Raw genomic sequence first — 21795 nt, forward strand, 5'->3', positions numbered from 1 at the left:
TAATCCATGCTTGTGCCGTAGGTCGTAGCCCGTAGAAACCGAAGTGAAGAAGCCGAATAATCTTCGAGAATCTGCGTAGTGCAGAGGATATCACAAGACGACTCCAAGAATACCGACCATGAAGCTCACCATCAGCGACGCGCCCACGAACAGGCCGACCCTCGCATCGCCGACAAGCGCAGCCGCACCGCTCTCCGGCGCCAATTTTCCGACATCACTACCACCGCTGACGGCAGCACACGTCGCCGTCTCACAGGCATAGCCACTGGGACAGCAGCCACCGTTTACAGAGGGAGCGCAGGTCGCCCAGCCCTGTGCACAGGAGCCGGTGAGCAGGGACGCCGGAGCCGTGATGCCGGAGCCGGTGGGCGCGACGATCGTGACGCCGTTGGAGTTGACGAGGGTGGTGCTGGCGCTCGTCGGGCAGGATGTCGAGCCGCAGTCTCGTCCGACCTGGCAACATCCGCCTTGGTAGTATGCGGAGCACGCGTAGAAGCCTGTGGGGCAGCCTACGATCTCTGTGGTGGATGATGAGGTAGACCTGGAGCCAGGCACGGTGGTGGTGGTTTCAGTCGTTGTTGTCTCGGTGGTTGGACGGACGGGTGGTGCTGCTGAGCCTGTTGTCGTCGTGGCGGGACAGTTCGCTGAACCGCAGTCTCGATCTGTAGGACAGCACCCGCCGCCTTGCGAGGCAGGGCAGGAGCGGTAGCCTGAGGAGCAGGTGAGTGGCTGGTTGGTGGGAGAGCTGGTCACGGTGATGGTGCGGGTCACGGTTGCGATTTCGGGTGGGAGTGTAGAGGTTGATGTTGGTGTGGAGGTACTGCTGGAGGTCGTTCTGGTCGTCGAGGTCGTCGGGGAGGACGGAGTGACTGTGGTATAGCTTGTGACGGTCGTCGTGGAGGGGCCTGGGGCTGGTACCAGGGTTGCTGTGTTCGTTTGCACACATCCGACTTCGAAGCACGCGTATCCTGGAATGCAACAGCCTCCGCCCGGGTTATTGGGACATTCTGTATACCCTTGAGAACAAGCACCAAGGGATCCTGTGCAAGTCTGGCCATTTGGACAGCAACCGACATCACCCAGTCCAGTGTCTTGCACGATTATACATGTTGACCCGGTCCCACAGCAACTGTTTGGTCGGTTGATGGAGGTGCAGGCTGAAGTGCCAGAAGGACAATTGAAGTCGCGCTTTTCGAAGAGATGCCAACCAGGTAATCGAGCGAGTAGCCTCGGTCTCTGGTGGTGGTCCGTGGGTGCATCGTGCACTCTGACAGCGGGATCGAACGATGTCCAAGAAGATAAATATGTGAAGTTGTCCCAGCTGGGAATTTCAGACGAGTTTTCTTCTCTATCTTCTTCGTCTCCCTGCGTTTCGTGTTCCTCGGGTTCAAAATGCCAGTAGTCGAGGTAGAACTTCTCGCCGGGATCTCCAGTCATTTTCCTCACACCCTTGACAGGACTTTGTAACAGCCGTTGCTGGATGTGTAGATCGCGCTTGATCATCTTCTCGTCTTCAGGGTAGTACTTCACGTCGGGCGGAAGATTGTACGGCCATTGGGATTGGGAGGCGGACGCGACGGAAGGCAGGAGGGCATGAGTGAGGAAGAACACTAATGATGGAGGAAGAGCTGCTAGATGCAGCCAGGGAGCCATTGGAGCGAAGAATCACAGTCTTCGGAGAGGGAGCTGGCCTATGTAACGGTCGCGATGGAGGAAGAGAGAAATCTCAAGTCACACTGGTAGTGAACGATAACCGTCGAGCAAGGTGCCGATTCCTGGGGTGGATTTGGACAAATCGTGGAATCAAGGTACGTGAATATTGGAATGAAACAGATGAAAAGGTCTTACATTTGATTGAATCCTAGAGACAGCCCATCATTTCTCGGCCGCAAAGTTGGCCGCAGTGAAGCCAAACGTTGGCAATAAGATGGCTGGGATGCCAGTAGCAGCGAGTCCTGCAACCAGTTTTATCTCGGGTGACCACTCGGCCTCCTCCAACTTTCAACCTTGCGGTGCACTCGACGTGCGATAATAACACAAATACTCGCCTATTCCAAAGTCCAGATTGGGTTGACAGTTTGTTCAATGACCGATTCTCATCAAGTGTAGTATTGACATGGCATCACAAACTATAAACGCATTATTCTACTTCCAACAGTGCACAATCAAGAGAATTCCTCAACTAAAGCTACCTGTCCTCAGTGCCGTTCCAGGCCACCTCGTTGTCCAGCTGAGGTCTTGCTTCTTGTTTGCTTCTTCATCTGTCAGTCTGGTTGAATAGTCCATTACAGTCATTCTGTCAATCAACGGCAACTTTCTAGCCCTTTGCCCATTCTTCTCACGAGCAATATCTCTCACTAGGTTCGCCTCCGTCCACTCGCACGCTCGCTCTTGAGCGTGATCCCACAGAACAAAAGAAATATTCATTGAGAAACAACACGGTTGAAGTGGTGATTCCTTCCCCGTCCTGAATATTAATGGCGACAACAGAATGCCGGACCGATAAGTGGCTTGTTGCAATACACTCATGACTCCGTGCGATAAATAAATATGACAGAGTTGCAGATCAATATTTTCCAGTTCGATCAATCAAGATGACCGGCGAGTGATGAATCTGCTCAATAAGTCTCGCTTCCACTCTCATTGCACTTTTGGCAAGGGTCCAGTTCCCTGCTGAGCTGCTCCCTGGCCTGACGAGACCGGGAATTTCGCCAGTGTTGCAGCATTTGAGCAAAAAAAAAGAATTACAAATGAAATAGTGTTGTCCAAAATAAGAAGTTTCCTTTTCTTTCCCGAGGTGAGCAAAAGGACAACGTGATTGCGTCACCTAATCGAGGAAACCAGTTCGAAGGGGAGATGATCAAGAAAACAGCCTCCACAGCTATCTGTGAAAGTATCATGTACCAGAGTAAGGATTGTCCACCAAACCGAGCCAGCTTAGCCCATGCGGCTCAAGGTCATAAAGTCGTTCATCGATGGAGTAGTGTCATGATGGAATAGAGCCAGAAACGCCATAATAGAAATCCAGTGACTGGATTTTCAGTCCCAAGGAGTGGTGAGTGCCGTGCATCCTCATGTGTAGTGGTGAGAAAGAATGGCATATTGAATGTCCGGCACTCATGTGGTCCTCCCAATTCAGAGGTTCAATAGGTTTGACCATCCTATGCTGAACGGCGTGGTCAAACTCCAATTATCGTCATATTATTACATGGATCCAAGACTGAGCAATGCCTCGATGGCAGCTCGTTCTTGGGAATTATTAACGCCAGCGCCGGTGGGAAGGGAAAAGTTGGGGTGTCGTTGATGATTGACAGGCATTGCGGGAGCCGGAGCTGTTCGTGCAATGTCCGCCGGGGTCTTGCTTCGTTGTCTCGCATTGTAGGGATAGGTGGCGATGGGTTGATAGAGCCTTCCTGGTCCCGAGACCGATCGGCCTGCGTTGGGAAGTGATCTGGCTCGCAGTGCTTCGGCGCCAATCGCTCCCCAATCTTCTTCATCGGTGATTTCACCGTCACCGAGGTCCTCGTCAAGAGGCTCTTCAGCGATGGATGAAACATAACCATCATCATTGTCGTCCAGAGACATTTTGTCAGCCTCATTTTCCAATACATCATGGTCCTCGTAGTCCATCTCCGAATGAGAGAAAGCGGCCGAGTTTCCGGTGAAGCTAGTGCCGAGGTTTTCTGATCCGTGACGCCAGGATGGCTGGCCTGGGACCTGAAGTCCGGCTTGGGAATATGAGGATGGTAGGCTACCGGGAGGAGTGATGGCACTGCCCTGTCGCTCTCTTGGCGGTTGGCCTCTGACTCGAGCATCCCACCTGCCCCAGCCAACCTTTTCAAACAGAACATCGGCATCTCGGCCAGCACCCTCCAAACCGCCGCCTTTGCCCTCCAGAGCAGCGACCACCAAGCGTCGAGCCTTGGCGGAAGTGATGCGGGAGAAGCCTGGGACCGAGGTTGTAAGGTATCCCATGATGTGACGAATGGCCAGAGGACCATGAGACAACAGGATATCTGGGAGATGGTGTTTGGCCAACATGCCGGGAGTGATGGCACCTGCACTGTCCAAGTCACCCAGACTGTCAAGAGCCTCGGCGCTGAGGGCGGTGGGTTGTGCAACATCAGGCGCATCCTGCAAGTCAATATCGGAGTCGACCTGCGTGCTCTTGGGTGACATGGGAGCCTGTTGATGGCTAGCACGACGGCGACCATGAGGCGGGAGGTTGGGAGAGATGGAATTGGGAGGCGTTGGCAACATGCCTGAACGCTTCTTTCCAGAAGTTCCCGGTACAGCAGTGAAGGTGTCCCGGGTATTCAAGGCATCGCGTGGCTTGGGGATGTCGACCGATGCGGACTTGCCATTGAGAGCCATTCCAAGGGCCGAAACTGTAGGAGGAGCCATGATGTGCAGTTCTGTGATGAATGTTCGTGTGGAGTTCTAGATGGAAAATGAGTCAGCTGTTGGTCAGAACGGCTGGTGCAGGGCAACGCGTCGCTGACAAGAGTATCCTGTTTACCAAAGGGGTTGAATGGGTGACTCACCACACGATTCACGATGACGCAGAAGAGGTGATGACCACTTTTACTGTTTCGTTGATGGTTGAGGCTGTCAGTTTGACAACGAGGTCGCGCAGTTGTGAGTCAACGTCGGATAAGCGACGCAGGTTGCAGAGTTGGAGTACTGAGTACCGAGTACTGGTTGTAGGCTGAGGTGGCGAGAGACGACCTGGTGAGGGTGGTCTCTTGTTGCGCGCGAGCGATATCTTCCCTTGAGATGAGGAAGATGGAGAAGGGAAAGAAAGAAGGAAGAAGAAAGCAACAGATGAGTAGTAGTGAATGGAAGTGTTCTGATAGACAAAGCGGGGTGAGTTACAGCGTTGGTTGATGGTTGGTTGTTTGGTTGAGTTGATGCAGTACAGACGTACGTCTACGTTGAGAACTTGAAGGCAAATGCAGCTTGTGATGCAGTCGATACAGGATCAGGATTAGGTTGCAGGATGGGCAAAAAGGTGCGGGCTACGGGCCACGGGCTACGGGCGATGGGCTGGCTTGACTTGGCTGATGGGGGTCCCTAAGTTGACAGCCTAGAGCGGACTGACTTCAGGCTCAGGCTTGGAGCTTGGAGCTTGGACTCCTTTCCAACTTTCCACTTGGAGGACCTCAGTGCTCACCAACCAAGTCCAACTCGTGCTCCTTTTTACAGGTTGTCAGCCTTTACTCTCATCAAGACCCAAAAGTCCAACATGTCCACTTCCAAGTTACGGTTTGTGGGCCCGGGGCCCGTAACTCCTCTCTCCTCCCTCCGAGTCCCCGGTTTCCATCTAATTATTGTCCACCTTTCACACACATGGCTTTCTTTGTTCAAATAGTCTGACTTGACTAGTAAAATGAGAGCACTAATTGTCTGCTGTGAAATAGACACGTTCATCATGTTAAAATCATCATCGCCTGTGAGTAGCTCATTCTTGAATCACGCGCCCTGATAGAGTTTCTCCCACCCCTGGTTACTTGTTGGAGTCCAAGTTCTGGGCCCTCCACACTTGGATTCGCTCTACTCACCCACCACCACACCACCACACCCACCCAAAGATAACAAGCACGAATGGAAGATAATGAAGCTCAACTCATTATCCAAAGAACCCTCCAAACGGGTGAACACGGGAGCCAGCATGGGGACACCTACGGAGAAAGGTGGCGACGCATGCTCTCAGCTCTCTCCCCTGTCATGTAAATGTCCAGTGCCCAGTGCCCACACCAGTTCGTCCATGCCACCGGGGCTCAAGCAAGATGACATCGACACACATCTGCAAGCACTTTGACTCCATGGTTATCTCCACACTATCTTTTCACACCCAGTCGAAGATAAGACGACTTATTTCAGACGAGAATTGCCGAGTCCAACCTTTCGTTCATCCCGCTCTCTGAGGTGTCACCACCCATCATCCCAGCAATTCATCCGAGGTCTGACTGATATTGAGTTCGTCTCAAACCGAGATGTAGCTCGGTCTCAAGAGCCGTCCAGACTATTCGGGCCATTCATCGAACTCTCCGTCGGTGGTTGATATGTGCAGATATGTGCGAACCGATCAGCTTATCTCTCACAATAGATTGTGTAACATCGGACGGAGTTACATTCTCAACGATCTACTGAATAGCAGCGATTAACTACACAGAGCTTCCAACCCTTGGTTTATGGCGGCATCGTCAGAACAACCATGACAATATTTATCATTACCATTACTGATGAGTTGAATGTGCGATGGGGCCCAGAATCCCCAAACCCAACGGTTAAAGTTCCGGGACTTCTCGCATGGCAAAGAATGACGATCAGCCATTCACTGATCCGCTGATCATCGCGATCAACGTGATCAACAAACACCCATTCAGACCTGGTGACCCTAAACCAAACACAGCGTCGATTTCGAGCACGCTGTGCATGTTTCTTCATGCCGCATCGTCACACTTCCGGAATAGCACATATCACTGTTTTAGCAGGTAATCATCTACCTTGTCAGGAATGCATTCATTGATGCTGAACACGTACACACACATTGTTGTTCTCCCACCCACCTGACCTCGACACCCAAAACAATTCAGGTCTGATTCAACTCGTAAACCACATAGGTCCTCGTAGTAGTAGGGAAAGATGCGCCCTCCCTCTTTCGCCTACTCACCTATTAACTTAAGGTACCACGTATCTCTTGAACCGTAACGCTTTAGATCATATATACATAGGTACATATATACATCTATGTATACACATCTATGTACATACATACCCACCAGGTAATATATAACGACGAGCTAGCTATCCTGCCCTCCCCCGCAACTAAATGACTCAATAACCCTGCCAATAATACAGCCGTGAACCAAAACTACTTGAAGGTACCTTTCCCCTACACTCAGTCGTTGGCGTGCGTGCGTGCGTGCAGAAAGGTAGGAATCTGATTCGTCCCTGCTGGACGACAGGCCGTACGTAGCATTATGGGTCTCGCTTCGCTCCTTGCGTTTCATGCTCCAGAGAACACGGAATCTGGAGAACCTTACGCGCAAGTGGGTGAAGGTCGCTCGCTGCTGATTAGTATATGTTTCATGTAATAATGGAATTCACAGTTCGGAACCGGGATCGCACAGTATAGAGATTGGAAAATTCATCGTCATGATCAAAGCTATATCGCTGCTACTCACACCGCTTGGCTCATTTCAGCCTCTCCCTCTTTCCTAGGTACTCGTCTCTTTCTCTCAGTAAACACTATGAAATCATTAGATTATCGTGCGGAACGGAAGGACCCTTCCTGTGAATATAATGTACACGTTGGTGGTATCCCCGATCAACTCATGTCTTGACCATCTTCATCAATTGCTGGCAGAGCCTTCATGTCATCTACCCCTTCAAACTGATTTGCTTGATATCGTAAAAGGTCTTCTCAGCTCATTAGCACTAGTCAATCATTCTAAGATGGTCGCAGAGGATCTTGGGTATTTTGAAAATATGTTGTTTTGGATGCAACATTTCGCACATCTTGCGTGCCTTTCTTCCGATGTGTTTTTGCTTTCACATCGTCAGTCGTTTGCTGGCTCGAGTCATTGATCCTCGAGTAGAAGTAGACGCACGAGCGACGGGAGGAGGAAGAGTCGGTGAATCGACTATCAATTCGTCTTCCCACTTACTGTCGCGCGCAACAGACTGTAAAGGATAGTGAAAGGCATGAGTGCGTCGAGGTGTTGATTTCGTTCGGAATAGTGTTGTATTAGTTTTAATGCCTCCTTGGCCCTCAACAGAGTCCACCTTGGGCCCCGGATTATTTATTAAGTGTTTCCGTGCAACCTCATCTAACAAAAACTGGTACAGGACTTGCGAGAACCGGCTAGGGAGTCACCGATTAGGGTTCGGTGTTCCCAAGTTCAGCCAAGACATGTCACTACTTTTTGCTTGTGGGACTTCTTTGTGATCGCCGAAGTTACCGAAATAATCTCCAGTAATGTTGGGTGAGTGGACAGCAGGTCGCAAATTGAAAGATTCGGTGGTCGCATTTGCTCCTGTCGCCTGCCCATTGCGTATCGAGTTGGGCATTGGAAATGATGGGATTGAAGACGTCTTTGTCTCCGAGGTGCCATTGGTCTCGTTGGATGATGCGGTGTTCAGCGGTTGCCCATGAGCTGCAACATAGCTGCTTGGAGGTCGAAGAGGTCTTTCGGCGGGCCCTGACCAGGTGTTGCCGACTGGTGTCCAGGATACGTTATTGACACTGGCAGGAACACCACTCGAAAACGCACCATTGATACGATCATCCTCATAGTCGTCGTAACTGCTATCTGTTGTTATCGAGCTTGCACTCGAGATCCGGGCTGGTATCCCCTGAGCAGCTTGGAGGCCTCGTGACTGCGCATTTGATGGGCCATGCTCAAAGCTGGGACTTCCTGCAGCGACGCTGTGGGCTTCAAGGGGATTTCCAACACTGTCACGCAACAGGATTTTCGGTGGTCTTAACTGGGTTTGACTTTCCGGTACACCTGCACCGGGCCAGAATCCACTTTTGCTGGCCGATGATCTTGACAAGAAAGTCGTCCGATTCCCAGATGGAGCTTCTTTTTGGAAATACTTTCCCCATCCCTCGTCCGTCTTGCGTTGGGACGGCTTTCGCGCTGGAGCGGTTGCTGCGGCTAATCTTGGGGCACTCACAGCAGCCGCCGCAGCAGCCGGCGTAGCGGCGCCCAAGTCGATACTTGGTCTTTGTTGATAATCGTTGAGAACAGGGTTCATTGGTTTTGAGATACTCAACTGGGCAGATTTTTCTCGCTTGAACAGAGCTTGTCCGAAGGCAATGCCAGAGCCACGGAAGCCAGGTTGATTTCGGTCAGAAGAAACGCGACGTATGAGATATTTGGGATCAGGCTTCGCTCCAAACATGGCGGTACTGTCGGCATCTGAGATCATTGTGGATGGAACAGGGCTTCTGCCCATTGGCTGGCCAGCCTTGGATAAAGGTTGCAGGCCACTTTCCTCGAAATTATAATCACCACTTCTTCTTTTGTCGTCGGGATATGCGCTCTGCCTCTCTGCCTGTGCTCTCTTGCGGCGCACAGATCTCATCCACAGAAGCAGAATGATTAAGATTGCCGCCAGACCACAGATGCCTCCAAGGACGGCACCTAAAATAGTCAAGCCATGGCTCTTGCTAGAGGGTGAGTCCGCCGGCGTGGCAGAAGTTGTTGGGATAGAAGATGCTGTCGGAGTAGGGATGGATGATGTTCGACTCCCAGTGCTTGATGCAGTAGTCAGAGGTGCTTGTTCACCTAGGACTCGAGCGTTATTGATCCAGCTGTTTTCAGACTGGTTGAAAAAGGCAACAGGAACGTCATCGTTGCCTCCAACGAATGCTATCAGCCCATCGTCTCCCTGTGCGATGCTGAATCCACTTCTGGTTGTGGAGGGAGCATAGGTAGAATTGTATGTAGGGAAAGTATTAAGGAAGGTGGCACGTTTCATCTTTTGAGGCACACTTGAAGTGTCTGAGGGCGTCTGCTCGGCATTTCCAACGGTCTCATTGAACGTGGCGGGTTGACCTCCGGGGTTGAGCAAAACATTAGTGAACACCGTTGGAGGAGAGCTTTCCAGGTTGAAAGTCTGTAAGATCTTGCTATTATCGGCCAGGGTATAAATTGCGCTCTGCGCAATTGATGAATCAGGAAGGGCCGCGGGCAGAGAAAGACCAAGATCCTGCCAGCCTTCTGAGGGACCAAAGGTAAAAATTTTTGTGTTTGTATCACCACCTCCTACTAGAAGCGCACGTTCATCGCTCCACGGTAACATAAAAGGTCGGATGGTAGGCGGCGCTGTTGAGCTGTATGCCTGCACATCGTAGGGTGGGTATGTTTGAAGAAGGAATGTCTCGGACGATGCACCATCATATTCGTCTTGTGCACCTGAATAGACAACAATGGTGGATGAGGCTACCATGTATGCGGCTCCATGATTGTGTCTGTGTTGAGTGACAGGAGCGGTAAGGGGGATGATTTCCCATTTATTGTCGTTGATGGAGTATCTCTGAAGTCCCGAATAGTCATTTGGAGCATTATCACTGGCGATACCACCGACCACATACAGAGCAGGTCGAGAAGCATCCCCGTCGACACCCCCTTTGACACAGACACCATCGGTCACTGAGACTCCCTTGGACTGTTCCTTCCATTCAGCACCTTCTTTCAGCTCCAAGGTCTGGAAAGCATCTGGGGTATAGACGTAGAGAACTCCATTGTGGACGATGGAGCATGGGTTCTTCAGCGCAACAGGCGGCTGAGGGCTTGACATTTCCAAGCGTTATGACCTCACCACCAGGCAAAACAAGTGATATCAGGCAATTGTACGCATTCTCTTCTGCAAATATGGAGGAAATCGAATACAAGGGGTGGTGACAATCTGCCCTGCAGATTGGCAATTGAGATTCTCCAAGACTCGAAAGTCGCTATACTGTTTGAGACCACTTGTACACGTTGTCTGAGTGGTGAAGCGGTCTGTGAGGATAGTGAATCGAACTATCGCAGCTGTTTCTTGGGGGACAAATGGTTGAGACTGGGGACGTGTGATAGCGCTCGAGCCAATTGGTCGCGAAGGAAATGATTTGACTTTCGCAGCGACGCGACGGAGTAAGTGTTGGTGAGTAAGTGAGATAACTTAAAGTTTTCCAAGGAGTGTAAATGAAATCGAGGTCAACTCGATAGATTCCAGTCGGTCAGGAAGGAAAAGGACGATGCGGTAGAGCGTTCAGTCTGGTCTCAGTGCAGACCTGGTTGCGACGAAAAGGTGAGGGTAGATAACGAAGGAGCCAGGAAGAGGACAGGCCGAGTGGAAGAGGATTAACCTCTGTGTAATTGCTGGTGGAGAGAGCGCCCGTCGCAAGCAACAACTGACGGAGGTCCGCTGAGTTGATCCCGTGAAATTGTGGGTCGAAGTGGGTGCTTGGGCCACGAGAGTTCGAATTAAGACGTGAAGATCGATTGTTAAACCTCAGTGATGCAAGTTGTATTGATGCAGGTGAGTGATGATGGATAGTTGTTGCGATGGGAGTGACGACAAGGTGTACGAGGATGGGATGGAAGACGACGGCGGTAGTTAGAGAGAGAAGATTGGAAAAAGTGATGAGAGGAGAGGGGAGGGCGAGAGAAACGGGAACTCGGAGGGCACGAAACGGAAACGGGAACATGAAGGAGGTCAGGTACGAGGCACTCGAGTCTGGGACTGGCAACGAAGCGAGGTCCCAATTCTGTGACGGCAGGTGTGCGGATAGCAACCTTAGTTACAAATTTACTACTAAACTAGCATGTTGGTCCCTGGAATGGAAGAGCCCGCAGGCACTTTGGAAGGGCCGAGGGGCTCTGCTACCCGCTAAACTCAGCAGGTCGCAGCCAAGCTGGGTGCAGAGGCATCCGGGAAACACTCATCTGTTTCCATCAGAGCATCTATGAGAATCACACCTCGTATCGGGCTCAATAGACTGGAAGAGAAGTTACACAATTTCCAGAATACTTAATGCTTCACCCCGCTGAGTGGCTGCGCACGAAGAATCCAACTCGAGAGCCAGGAATCATATTCACATCAACAGCCCGAAATGCCATAGTGGTGCAGTCATGGCAGTGTGACACGCTGACGACTCACAAGCATGAGTGAATGAGACTCGTTGGAGGAGAGGAACGGTGGGTGTTTCAAGGTGGTTTTTCTACCAACCCAGTTGGCCCAACAAGGTTTAGTTAAGCCAACCAGAATCCCCACTGATGCAGGGACCAGGCACAGAACTCCTTTGGCTTTCTTAGACAGGCACGACGAACTTCTGGGCGCCAATCGACCTATTTGGTGCCGGGCGTATTGGGTTTGAGACAGTCTGAGTGTGATCCTCACCGCAGACTCAGCACTGGCAGTCTAGTCTGCCCTCTGCATTATGTCATCCTCCGTTCTGCACCACCCACCCACCCCTGTCCATGATGAACTGTCACACACGCCTTCACCACTCCATCTAATACCTGTCTACTCTCTCTTGTGCTCCAAATGACTTTTATATGACACCCCATCACCCAAATGGTGAGTGATCGAAACCCCAATACCTCTTCCCAAGGCAATGAGATCGTCGACCTGCATCCAAGATTGCACGACTCCGGACGAGGCTGGCGGAAATTAAAATTGCATGCGAGGCTTGACGCCCATCATTTCCATTTCACCTTCCAGTGGGTACCGCTTGGCCCTTTACTGGCCCCCTACAAAATATCTGCTTGATTTGGTGCTGTTTCTGCTTTCCCCTTTGGGATCTCTTCTTCACTTGATTAGCCACGAGTCCCTGGGTCCTTATTGATGATTACTCCCACAAGTGTGGATGACATCGTGATCCGGCCGGATAAGGGTTTCCCATCTCCAGCATCCAAACCCAAATTCTACCACTAATTTCATTTCCTCTGACCTTTCACGTCCCTTCCCCGTTCACTTGCTTCTGTGCTTTCCATTGATGCGCCATCTGTAGCATCTTCGACAACTTCGCAGCGCTTTCGTCATCCGCCGGGAAGACATAGTCGATGTATTCCTCAAATCGGTCCTCTTCCATCTTTCTCCTCTTCTTGACCTTGCGAGGCATTTGTTTCTCAATCTTCTCGATATCTTCAGCGCTGCCGTGAGTTTGTTCGAATGATCGCCAAGCGTTGAGCAAGTCCACTCGTTCTTCCTTCATCTCCTTGGATTTGAAGACGTCATGTGCCCGCTCAAACACTTTGCGCGCCTTCTTCTTCGCTTCCTCGCCCACCTTTTGTTCGTCCTCCGCACCGCTTTCGGGTTCGTTGGGATCCGGGACGTTGATCTCAAATCGTGCGTAATTAATCCAGACCTTGACATGATCCGTCTTCTGCAATAGTCTCTCGTAGAGTGCACGTGCTCGATCGTAGTCCTCTTCATACTCTTCAAAGTCGATATATGCCTTCCACACCAGTTCCGGCATGTCGAGAGTGGGCTGTTCAATGCCAAGTTCGAAGATCGCTCGTGCCCGTTCCAAGTCATCCAACCCCCGCTCAAGCTCAGCAAACTGAATCCATGCTTGACCGTTGGACGGATTCCATTCGATCTGTTTTTCGAAGAGGGTCCGACACCGCAGGAATTCGAACAATTGTTTCTCAAGTTCAATGTACCCGCGGAACAGCTTGTCCTTGGGACACATCCCGATCGCCTGCCCCAGCGTTTTCCTTGCCGCTGATAATTGCATCTGGCGCACTTCGAATTGGGCCATCATGATCCAGATCTTGGCAAATGTCCACTTCTTGTGTGGTATCAACTTGAGGCACTCTTGGTAGACTTGTCTCGCTCGATCGATGTCTTTGTTGGTGATTTCTTCCCACAAAGCGTAGAAGATCCAAAGGTAGATATACCTTCGCCAATGTCGTTTTTCTTGTGACGGGGGAACCTGCGCAATGGCTCTTTCATAGACATCCCGCACCCTCTCCACGTCCCCCCCAGTCTCTTCCAATCGGGCAAAATCGAACCACACGTCGTAATTCCGAGGATTACTCTTGACCTGTTCTTCATATTGCACCCTCCGTTTGGCAAGAATCACATCTTCCACACCCTCACGGTTGCCGAACTGTTTTTCAAACTGCGTGTAAGATTTGTGAAGAGAAGTCGATTGCGACCTTGGAAGTCTGTCCAAGGCGTATTTGAAAATCGCACGAGCCCGTTCATACTCTTTGAGCTTGGCCTCGTAGCGTGCGTACGCAATGAACAGTTTTTCGTCCATAAAGTCGTCGCCCAATGTCTCAATGGCAACTCCAAAAACATCACGAACCAACTGGCTGGTCCCATTCTCTTCCTCAAATTTGGCCCATCGAATCCAATTCCGGGATTCGGGATGAACAATAGTGAAGCGTTCATAAATGGCCCTTGCGCGGTCAAATTCTCCGTATCTCTTTTCCAGTTTAATATAAGCTAGCCAGGCAGCCTCATCCGGTTCCCAACTCATCCACCTCTCAAACACTTGTCGAGTCCCTGGTACATTGCCCAGTGTTTCTTCCATGTAGACATATTTGTACCACAACTTGTCAATACGAGGAAGAATCGTGACAGACCGATCGAGCAGGTTCCTTGCATGGTTGATGTTCCGTGTCTTCATTTCTGCCTCGATATAGCGGATCCACAAGATCACACTCGTACTGTCCACATCTAGCGCACGTTCGAACACTGATCGGGCTCGTCGGTACTCTTTCTGCTCGAGTTCCCATTGCGCATATCGCATCCAGTTGTTCATGTTGATTCTGTTCCTGCGAACATAGTCCTCGAACTCCTTCCGTTTCCGACCTTGAAATTCATGGAGTTCTTCCAGATCGGCAAACCGCTGGGTTGGGGCTTGTAGTCCTGGCTCTTGTCTGTCCACAGCTTCCCGCAATAGTTGTTCCGCAGATATTTGCTGGGGCGCGGCCGCCTTGTTCTTGACCCGCGGAGGGCCCCTTGAGGAGTCCATCTTGGATCGGGTGTTGTAATCGCGGCAGAACCAAAGGTAGTGGTGTTGGTGTTATTTCTATGAGTTGGTGTTGGTCAGAATAGCGACAACGAAGTGTAATTGACCAGTGGCTGCCAAGCAACAACCCACAACGGCCCCAATGGTACCTCAGGCTCAGTATTTGTGCGGCGAGCGAGATTTCGTTTATTAAATGTGAGAAGAACTTTTGATATGAAGATCAAGACCAGGAATTGCCTGCGGAGAAACCTGATCACGTGATTCAATTTTTATCTGGAACAATGATTCTCCACATCAAGATTCAAGATTCGACTCTTGAAAGGCATCAATCCTTCTACTGCGACGACTGCCTTATTTTGCCTTTCCTTTCCTAGTACACTATCGAGGTCTGATGTCCCCTTCAGTTCATCATGGCTACCCTCGCAGATGAACTCCTCAACGATTTTGAGGACTCTGGCTCCGAGCACGACGAGGAAGCCAATGGGTTTGACAACGGGGACGAAGCGGCGGTTGGGGAAGATGACTATAAGGAGAATGGTACCGTAGGGTCTGTCGATATTCCCAGGGACGATGATGAGGAAGAGATGGAAGATGCAGAAGAGGAGGTAGCAGCAAGAGATGACGACCTGGAAGATGAGTTGGACACAAAGGCAAAGGTCGAAAAGATGCGCCTGGGTGGTGTACGCGATGTGCGAACGGTGGCCGGCTTGATGAAGACTCTACAACCCGTTCTCGAGGTAAGTAAATTCCTGGTCTCTGCTGGTTCAGGCCTGAGTGATTTGCACATCCAACTATGCAGTCCTGACATCTCCTCCATTCTCCAGAAAATTACCCACTACCAGTCCATCCCGCTGGATCAACGGACCACCTCCGTCGGATCCATTGAAGACAATCCAGAGTATGCTTTGCTAACCCAATCCAATCACCTTGCAACCCAAATCGACAGCGAGATTATCCTCGTCCACAAGTTCATTCGTGACCACTACTCAACGAGGTTTCCCCAGCTCGAAACGCTAGTCTCCAACCCACTGGATTATGCCAAAACGGTGGCCATCATAAAAAATGGACCTCTTGAGGATATCAAGTCGATAGCAGCATCATCCGATAACTTAGTGAAAGCCCCTCTAAGATCAATTCTTGACGGTCCAACAATGATGGTGGTAGCTGTCGAAGCGACTACGAGTGAAGGTCAACCTTTGACTGAAGCCGAGCTTGAAACGACACTCAGGGCATGCGAAATGGTACTACAGCTGGACAAAGCGAAACGGGTTCTTACCGATTACGTTCAGTCACGAATGAATATTTTTGCCCCCAATTTGACGGCCCTGATTGGATCACTCACAGCTGCTCAATTGCTCAACTTCGCAGGTGGCTTAAAGGGTCTTGCAAAGGTCCCCGATCGCAACATTCCATCCATGGGCTCCAAGAAACAGAAACAAAGCGGTTTAGCTACCAATGTTGGAATACGACAGCAAGGCTTCCTCTACCATTCACCACTAATTCAAGCTATCCCTAACGATCTGAAAATTCAAGCCATGCGTATCGTTTCTGCCAAACTGGTTCTTGCCGCTCGTGTAGACAGCGTGCATCAAGCAACAGATGGCTCAACTGGAGAGCAGTTACGGGATGACTGTCTACGAAGACTTGATAAACTTACAGAACCTCCGCCAAATCGGGGCCCTAGAGCTCTACCCGCACCCGACGACAAACCAAGTCGGAAACGAGGAGGGCGAAGGGCGAGGAAAGCCAAAGAAGCAACTGCAATGACCGACCTGAGAAAACAACAGAACAGGATGGTCTTCGGCAAGGAGGAAAAAGAAGTTGGTTATGGAACAGGTGAAGGCACTGTTGGCTTGGGTATGATTGGCCAACAAAATGACGGTAGAATTCGCGCCACACAAGTCGACCGACGAACAATGGCCAAGTTGAGCAAGAAAAATCCCGGTTGGGGCAGTTCCGGACTGGCTACCAGTCTGAACAGTGGAATGAATACATCTCTCAAGTCGTTCGGTGCGACAATGGGTGGCAATGCTTCAAGTCTGCGCGCCCAGGGTCTTCGAACCTCCGGAGTTGGTGCAGGGACGGCCAGCTCGATCTCATTTACACCTGTACAAGGCCTTGAATTGGTAGACCCCAAAGTGCAGGCCGAGCTCAAGAGAAAGCGGGAAGCCGAAACTGCCGGTTACTTTTCGAGCGGCACCTTTACTCAAGCAAGCGGCAGCAAGACTAATGGAGGTTTCAAGGTACCACAATTACCGCCCGCAGCCAAAAGAACCAACATGGGTCCTCCACCGCCGAAGTGAAGCAATGAAGTCGAATCGAAGGTGTCCTTGAGGGATCAGGATGAGCAGCTGTTCATTCTAGGTTCAGCTTTTATCGACGAACTCTGTCAGTGCTTACAGCCTTACAGTTCATCAATTCGGTATTGTTACACTCCAAGGAGAAGATAATCAATCCCAAATATAAAGCAACCACGGAGCAATGATTCTGGCAAAGCCGACTCGAGACTAGTTACTGAGCAGCAGATAACCGACTACCTGCTGAGAATACGATGCTCAGCGTGAGGATTTCACGCCTGCACGAAATCTCGGCACAGCCAGAAGTGCCAGCTATACTTGATCATTTCCTGTCGGTCGCGGGGCAACAGCCAACACCAGGATTTCTCTTGTTCGTTCTCCAGCTCCAATCTATCGCAGAATTCGTGCGAGGCTGGACTCCCTTAGGGGGGAGTCGTGCCAAGATCTCAGGGCTAGGTTCGGAGCGCATGTTGAGCCGCTTAGCAGCGAGTATCACATGCAGAAGGAACTTTCTTTAACTAGAGCTTTCCAGAAAGGGTCGGATGCGACAGCTACGAGAAATGGGACTGTGCCGACACATTTTGTCATTGCACCTGCTTTGTTGAAGCCATTCGGCCAGTTTGCTGAATTGGTCAGGCCGTTGATGAATACGATTCCTGACGAAAACCAATCAGTCTACTTAGCTGTCCCGTTCGCGGAGGGATCAAAGACGGTGGGTGGATGCCTGAAGGGTGCAGAAGATGAGAGGCTTTCCAGTACTGCCGCTCACGACTTTTCTCCATGCGAGGGCCGTTTCTGCTCTTGAACATGAGATAGCCATCCTCCGAATAGAAGAACAGCTTCGCACGCGGAGCCAAATAGGTACCATCAGTGGAAAGAAGTTTTCTCCTCGTTCATAATAATTCCCTAACCCCGGCCTTTCGATCGCCCACCACGGCCTCCTCTATGTCCACCACCCTTTCCTCTAGGAACAGCCCGATTTCGTAATGCCTCGGGCAGCTCCTGCACGACACCATTGTCGCCCTCACCCTGTTTCCACAACAGCCCCAAACCCTGTTTGATCTCCACAGCAGCGAGCCAGTACTTCTTCGGAACGAGTTTTACACCTCCTTCTGGTTGAGAATCTGTAGCGATGCCCTCCGTCAGGATGACCCCGTTCTCGCTCCTCCACCACTTAATTTCCGGCTCTTCTTGCAGCGCCTTTCGAATGTCGATGTACACCAGGATCTGCGCGTCGGTCCGCATTCCGCTTATGACTTTGTTCTCACCCATTAAGTGGCCTAGATTTCCCTTTTGCCGCTGTGCAGTGGTAGTGGTCGTGGTGTCGAGTGACGGTGCGGGGAGGACATCGCCCAAGGGTGGTCCCGTGGCAAAATGTACGTGGTTTCTCGTCATGCTCTTCAGTCCTCCAGTCTGCAGGATGGGATTCCACGCTCCGTAGAATGTACCGTGGACGACTGTGGTGGGGATGCTGTCAGGGTCGTCGAGAGAGATTGGTTTTAGCAGGTTCTCGGCTTCCACGGCCCGCATGCTGTGGCCTTGTGTTGCGCGGATGAAGAAACGCTTTGAATCGGTATCGCCCATGGTCGATTGGAACATGGATATTGCCTTTTGCGTTTCCGTGTCCACTTCAGCTTCAGTGGTTGGTTCTTGGCTGGGTTCTAAAGCAGTAGAGTTCTCAGGTGTCACTTCCGTGGTGTCTGGGTCTTTGCTGACATATTTCAGAGCGAAGCGCTTTTTCTCGTTATCTTCAACTGATTCGACGACCTCCTCGAACGTCACTGGTGGCTTCATGCTCCTGAGTCTCTGCCACGCCAGTAGATGGTCCACTCTGACATAGCCATGGTTGTCGATAGGAATTCGCTCCTGCTCCGCGGCGTGTCTCAGCAAGCGAGAGAGTGCTTTCGACACCAGAACAGATCTCGGCTGTGAATCGTACCTTGAGCCTCCTCGGCCGCGCCCACGCCTATCAGTCGACATTGGTGGGGATGGTCGGGAAGTTTGAGATGAAATAGTGGAGAAAAGATGCGTAGGTTGAGGTGTTGAGATCAATTTTAGCCTTGCTGAAGGGTGACTGTGAGAATGAGCAGACACAGACTTGAAGAGGAAGTGACACACGCTGCGTCGAAGTGACTTGTTGAAGACTGGCACCTCGTGTGGGGGGAAAGCGTGATGAGTCACTGAGACTTCACCAGATTCAGCGGCACATAGCCAAAACTAAGACGGAGCTCAGGCAGCAGCTGATTCTAGGTGAACTTCTTGCTCTGGTCACTTCCAGTCTTGTTCGTGATGCTGTTAAACTAGTTCTTGATCGATAGATATGGTCAGTAGTTGCCCAGATAGCCTTAGTGAACTTTCGTAAAAGTGGACTACAGGGGAAGCCTGTAGCTTAGGTATGAAAAAAGGGCTCTTGATGATTGAACGGTACATACAACTTGATAGTCGGTTAAATAACTTGGCGCCGGTCCTTCTAAAAGAATGCGAGGTACGGTTGTATATTGCATGCATACCCGAAAGTTGATTAACTACTCGTAGGTTGGTGGATAAATTTGAGCTGCCACTCGTGTATGATGACGAACAAGGCTCGGCGGGAGATACCGAACAGATGCTTAAGTGCCTAGTGGCCGAATATGTAAAATATCAGAACGTGAGGCATCAGGTGGGAAGGGTCGTTTGCTCAGGGGATCTGCTACTTTAGTTCTACTGTCATCTCTTCCTTCCCCCTTCCTCTCAAGTCAGCTATGGATGCGTACTTAATCACAGCTAGTGTCCTCGTATGCAGACCACATGTGATTTTGAGTTCTCATCGAGACTGGTGAAAGCGCAAGGCAGTCTGACCTTCTCATTTCTCAGGCCGCTCAACACCTCCTCCAACGGCACGAAATAGCAAGCGATGCAGTCTCACGCGCCCATATACCCCGAGGGCGACGGGGAATGCTTTTAGTAGCATGGAGGTCACGGTATTCTCAAATGTAGGTGGTGCGCCTGCTTGTCGGCATCAGGTTCGGGGACGTTTCGATGAGCTCAAGTCACTCATTGACCGTCATTGAGATCATCGAACTCTTCATCCGCTGAGAAATCTGGATTGCGATGTTCAGGCGAAGCTGGTCGCAATTTATGAGACTAACCGAACTGCGGGACGAATTGGGACGAACCGGTATTTTATAGAGAAGATAGGCATGAGTCTCAAATTGGAACGACTTACCACTGGTATTACTGGAACCACTGGTATCACTGGTATCACTGGGACTCATGAGACGTCCTCGTTGCAAATATTTTGGCTATGATTCTGCTCGTTTCTCTTGTCCATCAATGCCAATCGGTCACCACCATACTTAATGATGACATGCATCAAGTGTTCACGGGCGCGCCTTCACCTTCGGAGTGCAGTAAGAGCAACATTGAGTTGTGTCCTATTTGCGATGTGCGGCTCAACGACAGATTCTGAGGATGTCGGTCAGCGGATTGAACGAACCCCTCTTCTCCTACCATGTCCTTATTTCGTTTGGGCTCGAAAGTGACCAAACGGAAGGACGAAGCCGGCCGGTTGCACGTGTACAAACTCCGGCAGGATTGAACAAAGCGCGTGAAAGTGGGAATCCCAATACCATATATCGTCCGAGAGCGCCAGGTCAGGTGCTGTACCAATCCCGTGGAGGCCCGGCGTCTTCGGCCGCGACCTTCCCGAGCAGATTCCATATCGTGGGGCGACCAACCATACCGAACTCCGTACTCCGGGGTGATGAGCCAAACCAGTTGTAAGATGCTATTTATCATCGCAACCTGGGTCTTCGCTCTCATTTCATTCGATAATTCATGAGAATTGTTAATCGGAACCGACGGGGGATGGTCAAGCCCCGGGGAAGATCTTTACGGCCTCGGCTGGGCGCCTAGCCATGTGTGAATACCCCGGAGGATATAAAGGTCCCCGGGAGGGACAATACCTCCGGTCATGAATACACCTTTTTTTCCCATTACAACAATGGCATCGACTTTTTCTTGTCTCGTCCGCTTCAAGGACTCAAATGGAAAGGTCCAATATGGTGATGTCCCCAGCGGTCCCGACGACTTGGTGGGCAAGACTGCAAACGTACTGTCTGGGGAAGAACCATGGGATTTGAAAGCGACAAAGGAGACGGCACAGATTGCAGAGGTTCTGTCTCCACTAAAGTCCACCCCTCTTGTGTATGGCGTCGGCCTGAACTACAAGAAGCATATTGAAGAAGCATCATTCCCAACGCCCGAATTCCCTGTCATTTTCACAAAACCAGGAGACTCGCTGGCCGGACCATACGAGGATATCCCAGTCGACCCACGATGCGAGCAGCTAGACTACGAAGGCGAGTTGCTGATCGTGATTGGCAAGGACGTTCTGAACTTCCGAAAGGGCGAAGATCCACTGCCATACGTGCTGGGCTACTCGGTGAGCAACGACGTGTCATCGCGATTCTGGCAGACGCCGCAGAGATGCGGCAATCAGCACGGGATGGCCAAGTCGTTCGACAAGTTTGCGCCGATCGGTCCCGCCATTGTCAGCCCGCAGAGTCCTCTCGTCAAGGACAAGATCCAGGACGGTGCTCCCAATCTCCTGCTTCAGACTTTCGTCAACGGAGAGTTGCGCCAGGAGACCAACACGGACGATCTGCTCTTTAGAACCAGCGATCTGCTGGAGTATCTTAGCATGGGCCGGACTGTCAGGAAAGGCACGATCATCATGACGGGCACTCCGAGCGGTGTTGCCGCGTTCATGAAGCCTCCTGCCTGGCTGAAGAATGGAGATGTTGTGGAAATCAAGATTGAGGCTCTAGGGTCGATCAAGAATAAGATGGTCATCGGCTCATAGGTAAAAAGAGAATTAGGACTCGTTTTGCTCTGAATATCGCCCCTCTACGGCTTTAGAAAGTGATCCTTAAGGATACCACTGAGTACCATATAGAATGCCCGCATAAGGAACAGGGCTGCTTGTCCATCAAACGTAGTTTCCCTGTAGTCCATCATGCCAGTATCTTGACC

The 21795-nt window shown here is 51.0% G+C and overlaps 7 protein-coding genes across 7 annotated transcripts; 2 read left to right on the forward strand and 5 right to left on the reverse strand.

Annotated features, from left to right (window-relative positions):
- Positions 1 to 90: 90 nt before the first annotated feature.
- Positions 91 to 1653, reverse strand: LTR84_001574 (uncharacterized protein; the record flags this gene model as incomplete). Its single annotated transcript, XM_064845197.1, has 1 exon — positions 91 to 1653. One exon carries the CDS (start codon positions 1651 to 1653, stop codon positions 91 to 93), a length of 1563 nt encoding a protein of 520 aa, XP_064707455.1.
- Positions 1654 to 3204: 1551 nt separating this feature from the next.
- On the reverse strand, positions 3205 to 4404 carry LTR84_001575 (uncharacterized protein; the record flags this gene model as incomplete). The annotated part of the gene is made up of 1 exon (XM_064845198.1): positions 3205 to 4404. The coding sequence occupies one exon, from the start codon at positions 4402 to 4404 to the stop codon at positions 3205 to 3207; it is 1200 nt and encodes a 399-aa protein (XP_064707456.1).
- A 3474-nt stretch (positions 4405 to 7878) lies between these two features.
- On the reverse strand, positions 7879 to 10314 carry LTR84_001576 (uncharacterized protein; the record flags this gene model as incomplete). Its single annotated transcript, XM_064845199.1, has 1 exon — positions 7879 to 10314. One exon carries the CDS (start codon positions 10312 to 10314, stop codon positions 7879 to 7881), a length of 2436 nt encoding a protein of 811 aa, XP_064707457.1.
- Positions 10315 to 12454: 2140 nt separating this feature from the next.
- On the reverse strand, positions 12455 to 14488 carry CLF1 (NineTeen Complex (NTC) component; the record flags this gene model as incomplete). The annotated part of the gene is made up of 1 exon (XM_064845200.1): positions 12455 to 14488. The coding sequence occupies one exon, from the start codon at positions 14486 to 14488 to the stop codon at positions 12455 to 12457; it is 2034 nt and encodes a 677-aa protein (XP_064707458.1).
- Positions 14489 to 14895: 407 nt separating this feature from the next.
- Positions 14896 to 16788, forward strand: LTR84_001578 (uncharacterized protein; the record flags this gene model as incomplete). The annotated part of the gene is made up of 1 exon (XM_064845201.1): positions 14896 to 16788. One exon carries the CDS (start codon positions 14896 to 14898, stop codon positions 16786 to 16788), a length of 1893 nt encoding a protein of 630 aa, XP_064707459.1.
- Positions 16789 to 17688: 900 nt separating this feature from the next.
- LTR84_001579 (uncharacterized protein) lies at positions 17689 to 18762 on the reverse strand (the record flags this gene model as incomplete). Its single annotated transcript, XM_064845202.1, has 1 exon — positions 17689 to 18762. One exon carries the CDS (start codon positions 18760 to 18762, stop codon positions 17689 to 17691), a length of 1074 nt encoding a protein of 357 aa, XP_064707460.1.
- Positions 18763 to 20764: 2002 nt separating this feature from the next.
- LTR84_001580 (uncharacterized protein) lies at positions 20765 to 21625 on the forward strand (the record flags this gene model as incomplete). Its single annotated transcript, XM_064845203.1, has 1 exon — positions 20765 to 21625. One exon carries the CDS (start codon positions 20765 to 20767, stop codon positions 21623 to 21625), a length of 861 nt encoding a protein of 286 aa, XP_064707461.1.
- Between the last annotated feature and the right edge of the window lie 170 nt (positions 21626 to 21795).

Source organism: Exophiala bonariae (assembly GCF_035927105.1).
Source record: "Exophiala bonariae strain CCFEE 5792 chromosome Unknown scaffold_10, whole genome shotgun sequence".
NCBI classification, from domain to species: Eukaryota; Fungi; Ascomycota; class Eurotiomycetes; order Chaetothyriales; family Herpotrichiellaceae; genus Exophiala; species Exophiala bonariae.